A 10,972-nucleotide genomic window follows, 5' to 3' on the forward strand; every position below is an offset into this window, starting at 1 on the left:
CCTTTTGTCCACAATCGATGCCCCGCGGGCCGCCCCAGGTCCGCACAGAGGGGGCACCGCGGGGTGGCGCTACACTTGCTGGCCACGTGGCCCGAGTCTCCGCACGCATAGTAGCGGTCGGACCTATCAGCTTCGCAGGTGCATCGCTGCCTAACATGCCCCCTTTCCAGGCAGCGATAGCACTGCAATGGCCGCAGTCGTAGCGCCTGTATTCTGGCCGAGGAACACCCGACCAGAACCCTCCCAGGGGGGGATAACTTTTTGAGTGCCGCTAGAGGGCATCTCGCCCAGACAGTCCCCATCCTTTGGGGGGAGGTGCGAATCTCCCCCATTTTAATTTCTTCAGCGGAGCAACCCCCCGCAGCGGCCAATGCGGCCGCCACCTCCGCCGGGGTGACCGAGTCGTCGAGACCTGTCACCCTAATCTCGCCCATTTTTATGGGGCGGGCAACCCTCACCTCGGTGCCACTGAACACCTGGCGGAGTCGGTCAGCCAACTTGGCAGCTTTCTCCGTCCTGTCCTCGCCAGGTAACTCGTGGACCAAGCCACCGGTCCGAGCTCTTCTGGGCATCAACGCCGTGATGCCAAGCTCCTCCAACTCGACCCGCTCCCGGGCCATGAGCATGGCCTCGGCGTACGAGACCTTAGCCTCGGCAGCTAGGTTGATGGTGACCGCCGAAGTACGAGGAGGGCGGGAGGCCTTCTGCCTGGTAGGTTGGGCCCCTTGCCCCTTAGCCGCCGGTGCCGCCCCTCACTTCTGCCCCTTCTGGGCAACCACCTTGGAGCTCTGGGAGGGAGGGGCCTTGGCCGCTGCCGCCTTCTTCTCTGCAGCTTTAGCGCGGCGGCCGACCATCGTCACCCAAGTCCCATCCGCCGTCCTCCGATGTTCTTCGACAATCCGGGCCATTCTAGCCTCCACAAATGATGCCGGTTGGTCGGATGTTGAGGAGGGCCCCGGCAACGGCTCCGTGGCAGGCAGGCTCCTATTCCGCACCCGCCTCTCAGCTTCCTTCCTCGATGCAGTGGGGATGGTCGCGGCCGCAGCTCTCCCTTGAACATGCTCCGCACTCTTAGGCGGGGGCTGGACGGCTGCAATAGCGGCTTTGAACTCCGCCCGGAGCCCCGACGGGCCCTTTTCGAGGAGAGCCGCAAATCCCCTCATCAGGTCGGGCTCGAGGCCACCAACCTTCCCCTCCTCTTTTCCAGGTGCAGCAGCTGGGATTGGGACTTGCACCACGGGACATTTAGGCGGGCAAGACGGTAAGTCGGAAGCTTCGACTGCGTCCTTCCTCCTTTTCCTGCCCGCCTCTTCGCCAGACAACGGCGAGCCGGGCCTCGCCGACCTTTTGCATGGGCCGGGGCCTTCAGGCGCCGGCACCTCTGTGGCAGCGACGCTGCACGTAATGTCTGCCAGGCTATTTTGCAGGATGTTGATTTGGGCCTCCTGGGCAGCCACTTGTTCCTCCCGCAGCTTCAGCTGTTCGCGAAGCTCCTTCACCTCTTTATCGGCCCCGGCAGGTGCAGCCCTGATTCCCGCTTCCGTGTGGATGGCCTTAAGGGGGTAGACACGGTACGTGACGTCACCGATTCGGGACGTCGGTATTACAGCAGTTTTTTCGTTGGGCCTGGTGGAGCCACTTGTGTGGTCCTTTACGAACTTGAAAGGTTTAATTCTCAGCTAGCGTGCGCGCAACACGATCTAGGAAGGCAACAGCGCCTCAAGTATTTTTACAAACACATTCAAACGCTCATCTCGCCAGAGGCATAGCGACGGTCCGCCTAAAGAACGAAAGCGAAACATTGGTGCGTGGTTAGAGTGAGATGTAGGGTGATCATGCTATCCTTCTTTCAACCTAAATGATAGAATTGTCCCGCTCCGGTAAATTCTGACTGACCAAACGCGTGGATCTTGTATAGCGCACCGTAGCACCCCTCGCTGCTGAAAAATATATGCACACTCTGAAGAACCGAAGGAACCGAAGGATCTGACAGTAATTTTTAGAAAAAGTTATTAGCTTAAATAAATTATTAGTTATTAGTTTAAATAAATGTTTTTTAATTCATAAAAGCATACAGCGTGCGTCACGCAATTGGGACGGGCTATATCTTGAATTTGGTAAGAGATAGGAAAAAGCTGTTCATGTAAAAATTCAATGGTATGATAATGTTTATTTTTCTATGACTTCATTTTCTTGGTGAATGCAACGATGCACTTTTTGTTTAAATAGAATTGCATTTCTTTTTTTACTCGTATCAACTCCTTGGAAAATTCTGGATAAAAAAGTAGTATTAGAACTAATAAATGGAGGGGCCTCGGCTCCTTCTCTCCTTCTCTCCCCTCGCTACTATTCCCTCTCACTATTACCTATCACCTATATCTAACAGTACAATGATTAAAAAACTAATATTTCGTGAGATATCTCATATTTTTCATAAGTCATACCATTCAACTTTTACACCAATAGCTTTCTCCTATCTCTTACTAAAAAGATATACTTCGTCCCAATTGCGTGATGCTTGTATTTCCAAAAACCTATAGTAACTTTGTTTATCGAAACTAATAAAAAATACAAAGGAGTGTTAGTCAATATTCTGAGTGAATGCAAATAATTTAAATAAATAAATATCTCATATACAACTTATGTATGAAAACATTTGCAGAATTATTGCAAAGAGCAGGTATATTCTTCTCTTGTTATACCTTCTCTTTGAGCGAGGTTTGTTATGGGCCGCTGTGAAAAATCCAGGCGGGCGTCAGTCAAAACTTAGCGAAAAGGGACGATCTCAACATTCAGAATGAGAGAAGGACAGCATGACTGTAGTTCGTCTCACTCAGCGTTCGGGCGTTGTTGCCTTTTTCGCTTGCCTTTGCTGACACAGTCGAGTGACGTAGCCAAGCTAACGCCTGATTTTGGCTACGATTCCAAATCGACAGCCTTCTTAGTTAGACGCCACCTTATAACTACTAGCTAAACTGAATTTGTCACGTGACTTGCTCTGTATTATCCACAAAATGGTGGAACTAGTCTGTAGGAATGCTTTTACGGGATTCGACTTTTCGTCTTTATATGAGAGAATTTGGGGCTGGGTGAGGGCTTATTCGAAAGAGGAAGGTCCAGTGCAGTACGGTCAACTCATGATTTCAATCACTGCACTCTTTTAGTGGCCGAAAAATGCTTCGATTCCGCGACTGCATTTTGTCGAACTTTTCCTCTACTTTGGACGCTTATATTACTAAACATCAACATAATTCCACTGAAACATGTGTTGACCGTACTGCACTGGACCTTCCTCTTTCGAATAAGCCCTCACCCAGCCCGAAATTCTCTCATATAAGGACGAAAAGTCGAATCCCGTTAACCCATGTTTAGGCCCATTTTTGTCGGTAAAGTCAACGCGCTACTATTACCCGTGTCTACCCCCTTAAGGTAGCGGGAGGCCATCCTCAGCTTGCGAACAAATATCCCTTTCAGCCCCTTGGAGACGCCCGCGACCTTGTCGATGTCGCGACAGAACTCCAAGGACTGCGCAATAAGTTCGCGCGTGGGGATTTGACTTCTTCCGCCAGGTCCTCAGGGTCCGGGAGGGACATGCTACCCCGACTCGGTTCTATAGGGTCCTCGTTAGGATCGAGCACCCTCCTCTCCTCCAGCAGGTCAAGTTCCCGGCGCTGGACATCCAGGACTCTCTGCTTAGCCGCCGCGAGCCACACGTACTGGCCCGTAGTCGGCGGGCGACCCCTCTTGCTCGTGCGCCGTGCCTCCAGAGATACTGCCGAGGAGAGTGACTCGTCCGAGTCCAAGTCCACCTCACTCTCTCTGGATGCGGGGGCATCAGAGGCCGCCAGGGAAACTCCGGCCCCTGCTCGTACCGGCCTCAGGGGAGGCCACTCCACATCCGCCCTAGTTAATCGGACGGATAGGCGGCGCGCATCCGTTACCCTGCTAGTGCTGGGCTGCGCCATATCCTCCGCGCCCGTTTCCCGTCTCGCGTCCTGTTGAACAGCCGCAGCCGTCGTCGGTACGTCCCGTCCAGTGTTTGTTGTTGTTGTTGGCGTTTTTAGTTTCAAGTCATCCATTGTGTTCCCATGGGTGGGTCGGGCTGTGGGTCCACCCGGGCAGAGCAGCCTTACCCGGGTAAGGCTAGTACACCCGGGGGGTCCCCAGATACCCCGGGGTTGGCCGCTAGAGACTGATGCACCCATCAGCCACCCCTGACGCTGACTCCAGGGTCGCCCTCATCACCGCGTACCGCAGCTTGGGGCTAGAGATTTTTTATAGCGGTTATCATCCTCGCGGGCCGGCCAATGAAGGCAAGCCCCCCGTTCCAGCGAAACGTGACCACTGGGTTACGGTGTAATTGCTTGAGCACTCCGGGTTCGCTACCCGCACCCGACCGCCACGCAGCCTGGCCCCTGGAGAACTGAACCACGCTGCAGCCACCTTGTCGCCTCTCCGACCCAGGCCTAACGGCAAGGGAGGCCCTGCCAGGATCCGTAGATCCCACCGGCATCGCCCCGGGTCATCTGCGAGGCTACTTCGACAGCAGCAAACGCCCCCCTTTCAGTCGCCTTGTACGACAGGCAGGGGTTACCGTGTCTGTATTCTATCCCCCAGTCACAGGGGAGGTTTTGATGGGTTTTCCTTCCCTTGGTGTTTGGTCCGCGGGAGCTATCTTATTTCACTCCTACCCTCCATGCACTCCGAAAAGTGCATGGCGAGCATTCCCCTATCCGCCACCTGGGGACGCGCCACGTCGGGGTATCACCTCCCCGCCCAGCCAGTACACTTGGCCAGGTCCGTGGGTCCCCCTGAAACCTTTTTTTTTTTGGTTCAGTTGGAAGAGGGAATACGTTTGCGCACGCGCGGGTTGGATCCCCTTTTCGTCTATTCGGCTAGAGGGGATCCGGGCAGTGTGGGACTCATGTCCGCCCTGAAGGTGCAGCCTGGCCCCCGTGAGGTGAGGGCAAACCCAAAGACGCAACGCCAGAAGGGGGCAACCTGGCAACCCAACACTGAAGGGTTGAGTTTAGCCCAAGAGTAGGCCACAGCCCTGAATGGGCGACCTAGATGGGCAGCCCAGAGTTGGCACTCCCGAGGCTGGACATACTACCTACAAAAACCTCTCCCCTAACGTGGGCCGCCGGCACCTTTTCACTCGTTAGAATTCATAAAGGAATACCAGCGTATAGCCACAACGACGCTTCGGCACTTCAACGCATTTCGCGTTATTGCGGCCGCCCGCAAAAACGCCATGCGCTAACCTGTACGGTAAGGCACAGGATTTTTCTTCGGCCACGACCAGGAACCGGAGCTCCTGCTCAACGGGTGGTCGTGCCATGTGTTCACCTGTTTTAACAGGGCTTGCTCTTCAGCACAGCCAGGGCCCGGGGCGAGTCCTTTCCCCGGTTGATTGTGCCACATCTTGGTAGGCTGCAATCCTCGATGACCTGTCCCATACATACTTTACAAACACACACACACACGCTCATGACAAGCATAGCGCTTCGAGTAGCGCTTCGAATGCCCCAAATATGCAACGATAAATAATGAATAAATAATGAGTAAAGAATAAGTGAATAAATAAATGAATAAATAAATGAGTGAATGAATAAATAAATAATGAATAATGAATAGGAATTAATAAGCACAGGAAGCCCATGAATAGAATAGAGGAGCCCATACATTCAATAACAGCTGTCATAATAAGCATACTAAACATACTAAACATACTAAAACTGGTTAAATCAAATCACAAATACAACGGGAAATAAATATATATATGCATCTAATGCATCTAATGCAATAGAGCAGTTAATGAATAGTTAACAGTAAAAGAAACAGTAAGCAATATGAGAACGTGAGAAACTGTGAAGTAAACATAAGTAGTATTGCACGCAAGCAGGCAAGCGAGCATATGTAAACTGTACCTAAGCAAATGACCAACAAAACCTCCAAAACCTAAAACGTCAAACATACATACATACAGCCGAACAGCCAAGTAGCAGAAGAGGAATATTTAACATTCAACACTAGCGCACAATATAATCACATAAAATTAAACTCAAGATAAACCATAAATTTGAGATGAAATAAACCAAGGATGTGAACCGTAAAGTAAAATAAAGTCGCCAGACAGATAGCAAATAGCAAGCCAGCCATGAGAGAAGAGAAGCAAACATAACATAACATAGAATGCTACTAATTATTATCAGAGGTAAAGGTAAATAAGGTACAGTATAAAATATAGAATATAGGGTATAACCAGAAAGTAAGCTGGGAAGAAAATAAATAGGTGAGCTTAATGTAATACTAATAATTGAAACCATTCATTGAAACTATTAAGTTGCTTAAATTTACTTGCAGGAACATTTACGCGACCACAACCTCAACGTGGTTGGCAAGCGAACATGATGGAGTACAATCAATGATCAAATGAAGGCAATAAAAAACAATTAGAAATTATTGCGAGCAAATCATCAATAAAGATAAGTAGCAACATATACCTCATAATGAGAATAATAGGAAGAGACAGAACTGTTAACATCAGAAATTAACCATAGTATTAAATGTAAAATGTAACATAATCCTAGTCTATTTGCAGGAAGCCCTAACGCCAGCCAATGGAAGTGGAGGTAGAGTGTAATTAACGGATAACAGGAGAAGAGAATACCCATCTGATATAATATGGGGAGCACATGAGACCTAAATCGGCATAAACCATAAGGCAGATCAAACAATTCAAATAGTCGTAAATTGAGTAGATTAGATTGTTACTGGATTATAATACCGCTCCGATAAGTGTGGTATTAATATTAATACTGATACAGATAAGTCGATGCAATACAGCGCGTGGTGAAAACTAATCAATAATAAACCCCACATACAACCTTGTTCAGGAATGATGGAAATCCTGGATGGATTGCGCTGGGAAAGAATTTTACACTTACTGGTTCGGGTTTCACAAATTGATTTATTTGAGTCACTGATAAAATGAAATGAACACGCTGATCTGACAATTAGTGTTTGAGCAAACAATACAAATGTGTGATCGTTGCGATGATCCGCTTTGAATTTTACACGTGAGAAAATGAACCGTCTGAATGAGTTTCAAATTACAATGATTCGTCGTGAATAATGATTTTACATGAGTCGAGACATATAGATTATTATTTTGATCTGTCACCTGGTCTGTGGTAACTGAACAATGCTTTTACAAATTGCGAACAGCGAGCTTCTCAGCGCCGTTAATTATATTAATTCAGCCCGCTGCTGTGATAATGCCCATGAGCGTGTGCGTGATCGGCACGTGGTTGGCGGCTCACGTGTACAATGAATTATGTGTAAAGGAACAATACCTATTGATCCAGTAGCTTGCACAGGTGCTGTGGATCGTGATCTCTTCACTGAGCGTGGTTGGTGATTTTCACAGATGAACTGCACTTGAACAATTTGAGTTGAGCGGAAACAGATTTGCACGTGTGATTCGCGGTGATCGATGATCAATAATGGCGTCGTTGCGCGCGAGCCGGCGAGAAGACCCCTGCTCACGCGTTACCTAGATGGTCGACTCCCGATCGATAAATCGATCGACCGTGAGCGCCATCATGGCTGAGCGGATTCTCAAACATTTCCGCCCGCCATCAGCAACTCGTTGATGATGTTTCTGCAGAGGTGAGCTCAGCTTGATGGTGAACAGGCAGGATGACAAGCTTGGTGATCGGTCTGACGAGAGTCGTGGTTGCAGTCTTCACGGTTGCAACCCTGGTGAGGGCATCCTTGCCGGGGTGAACTTCGGTCACTCTTGCGAGTGGCCACTTGCTCGGTGGAAGATGCTCGTTCGTGAGCAGCACCAACGAGCCTGTCTTGATGTCGTTCGATGGGTGATGCCACTTTGAGATTGATTGAAGTCTCTGCAGGTAGTGTCGAGACCACTGAGACCAGAAGTGTTGAACCCTCTGCTGGATCAGTTGCCATTTCGACAATCTACCTGGTGAGACGTCGAGCAGTGATGGTTCTGGTATCGTGTTGAGCGCTGAACCGATGAGGAAGTGTCCTGGGGTGAGCGCAGAAATGTCGTCGGGATCGTCACTGAGCGGCTCCAATGGTCTTGAGTTGAGCACCGCTTCGATCTGTGTGAGGAGAGTGGAAAACTCTTCGAATGTTAGTAAGAGCTCACCAATTGTTCTCCTGAGATGGTACTTGATTGATTTCACCACAGCTTCCCATTTTCCTCCCATGTGAGGAGCAGCTGGTGGGTTGAACATCCATTGAGTGCTGTCAGCTGACAGAATCGATGCGATCTGTCGGTGCTCCTGTGAACTTGACGTGAACAGGCGTTTGAGCTCTGCCTGTGCTCCAATGAAATTTGTACCACAGTCAGAGTACAACTTGTGAGCGATCCCTCTTCGTGATGAGAATCTTCTGTAGGCTGCCAGAAATCCCTCGGTTGAGTAATCACTGACAACCTCGAGGTGAACAGCTGATGAGGAGAAACATCCGAACACGCAGATCCATCCCTTGATTGTTTTCGAGCCTCTTCCCTTTGAATTTTTCATTGTGATTGGTCCTGCATAATCGACACCGGTGTGAGCGAATGGTCGTGATGGTGTGACTCGACAGAGAGGTAGTTGACCCATCATCTGACGAGCACGAATCCCCCTCTGACGAGCACACACGACACATCTCAAAATGTGAGATTTTACAGGAGCTCTGCCACCGATGATCCAGTACCGTTGTCGAATGTATGCGAGCGTGAGCTGCGTTCCTCCGTGAAATGTTCGCTTGTGAGCATCTTCAATGATGATCTTCGACAGGTGAGCGTCCCGTGGGAGGATCGCTGGATGTTTTTCATCCCTGCTGAGCGCTGTGTTTGTGAGTCTTCCTCCTACTCGTATTGTTCCCTGCGAATCGATGAAGGCGGTGAGGCGACTGAAGGGGTGAGTTGCAGGTAGGGTTGAGCCTGAGTTGAGCGTCTTGATTTCGCTGGTGAAATACAAGTGTTGAGTCGCGTGAATCCAGAAGAGCTGCGCCTTCTCCATGTCGCAGGATGGTATGATGATCACAGGAGGAGTTTCGAGCTTTCTCTTAAGCCGTGAGGCAAACCTGAAACAAAGTGCAGTCAGTCTATACAGCTTAATAAGAGATGAATATTTGTAAATGAGATCCCAATGATAACTTAGCTTTTGAGCTGAAGCAAAGAGTGAGACATTGGGTCTCACTTCGAGCTCGCTGGTTAAAGTTGAGAATTCCTTTTGCTCTGGCCAATGATCTTGATTTCGAGCCATCCATGGGGGACCTTTCCACCAAAGCTCGAATCGTTGAAGTTGATCTGTCGAAATGCCTCGGGAAGCACAGTCGGCTGGATTAGAAGTACCTGGAACATGCCTCCAATGCGCATTTGGAGTGAGTTCTTGGATTTGAATGACTCTGTTCCGAACATAATCCTTCCAACGTGATGCTTGCGATTTGATCCATATGAGCGAAACTTGAGAATCCGTCCACAGGTGCGTTGCCTTGATTTTTACCTTGAGCGTTGATTGAACATATTTTGTGAGTTTTGCCAATAGGAGTGCTGCAGACAACTCCAATCTTGGTATTGTGAGCCTCTTCAGTGGTGCAACCTTTGTCTTAGAGCAGACAAGTGACGTCATTGAGTCGTTGGACGGAGAGCTGACAGTGATATAAATCACTGCTGCCATGGCAAGTTGAGAAGCATCAGAGAACCCATGAATTTCTACAATTGAATTGCTCCATGTGTTGAACCATCTTGGGATCGATAGCTTGGCCAAGCTGTTGAGATCTTCTCTGATGATGAACCATCGTGATACAATTTGAGACGGTAATGGATCGTCCCAATTGATTTTGTGTAGCCAGAGTTCTTGTAATAGCATTTTTGCTCGTACTATTACCGGTGAGACGAAACCTAATGGATCAAATATCCGAGCCACTTCGGACAATACGAGGCGTTTTGAGCACTTACTTGGTTGATCTGTGATCGTGGATGAAAAGCCAAAATTGTCGGTTTGAGGCATCCATTGAATTCCGAGTAATTTGGTAGTGCAGTCGTCAAATGATATGGGAGCTGACGATTGTGTGGATGACGAAACAGCCCGTAGAAGATCTGGGTGAGTCGCATGCCATTTTGCGAGTGGAAATCCGCCCGCGTTGCACAATGCAATCAGCTGTTGAGCGACCTCCACAAGTTCCGAAATTGAGTCTGCTCCTCCAAAGATATCGTCCACATATCTGCCATGTGTGAGCGAGGGCGTTGCCAGAGGGAATCGATGACCCTCATCGTGAACAAGTTGCATGAGTGCTCGTGTCGCCAGGAAGGGAGCCGCCTTTGTACCGTACGTGACAGTTGTGAGCTGGTAAGGGATGACATTGCGGTCTGCATCGATCCAAAGGATTCGCTGGAGATCCCAATCATCCTTGTGAACTGCTACCTGGCGATACATTTTTGTGATGTCTGTGGCAAAAATGTGGTGATAATGGCGAAGCCAAATTAGAACATCTGTAACATTCAAGAGCAGATTAGCACCAGTATGCATTAAATCGTTGACTGATTTGCCTGATGTCGTAGCCTTTGATCCGTTGAATACAACCCTGAGCTTCGTTGTTGAACTGTCGAGACGTAGAACTCCATGGTGAGGCAGATAATATGGTTGAAGATGAGCAGAGGTCTGAGGTGTTGAACCGTCAGAAGAGACCCTCAACCCTCCTGATGCCGGAGCATCATGTGCCAAGGTCATCTCCCCATCAGGCCCAACGTTCTCAGCCTCTCTTGATGAGATTCGTTGGTGATCTGGAGCCTTTCCTGAGCTGGCGATGATCGTCCCGATGAGCTTTTGTCGGGTACCTCCAATGATTCCTTGGAGCTCTCCATTTCACTCCACTTGTCTGAGGGCTTCGTTGGATGAGCCATGGGTGATCAGAGGTGAGCAAGTTGATTAGGCTTGGTGAGCGTTTG

The 10,972-nt window shown here is 49.3% G+C and overlaps 1 protein-coding gene across 1 annotated transcript; it reads right to left on the reverse strand.

Moving 5' to 3' along the window:
- Positions 1-7,643: 7,643 nt before the first annotated feature.
- LOC123989164 lies at positions 7,644-10,754 on the reverse strand. Its single transcript, XM_046289841.1, has one exon. The coding sequence runs from the start codon at positions 10,752-10,754 to the stop codon at positions 7,644-7,646; it is 3,111 nt and encodes a 1,036-aa protein (XP_046145797.1).
- Positions 10,755-10,972: the final 218 nt, after the last annotated feature.

This window comes from Osmia bicornis, unplaced genomic scaffold (genome assembly GCF_907164935.1).
Source record: "Osmia bicornis bicornis unplaced genomic scaffold, iOsmBic2.1, whole genome shotgun sequence".
Classification (NCBI taxonomy): Eukaryota; Metazoa; Arthropoda; class Insecta; order Hymenoptera; family Megachilidae; genus Osmia; species Osmia bicornis.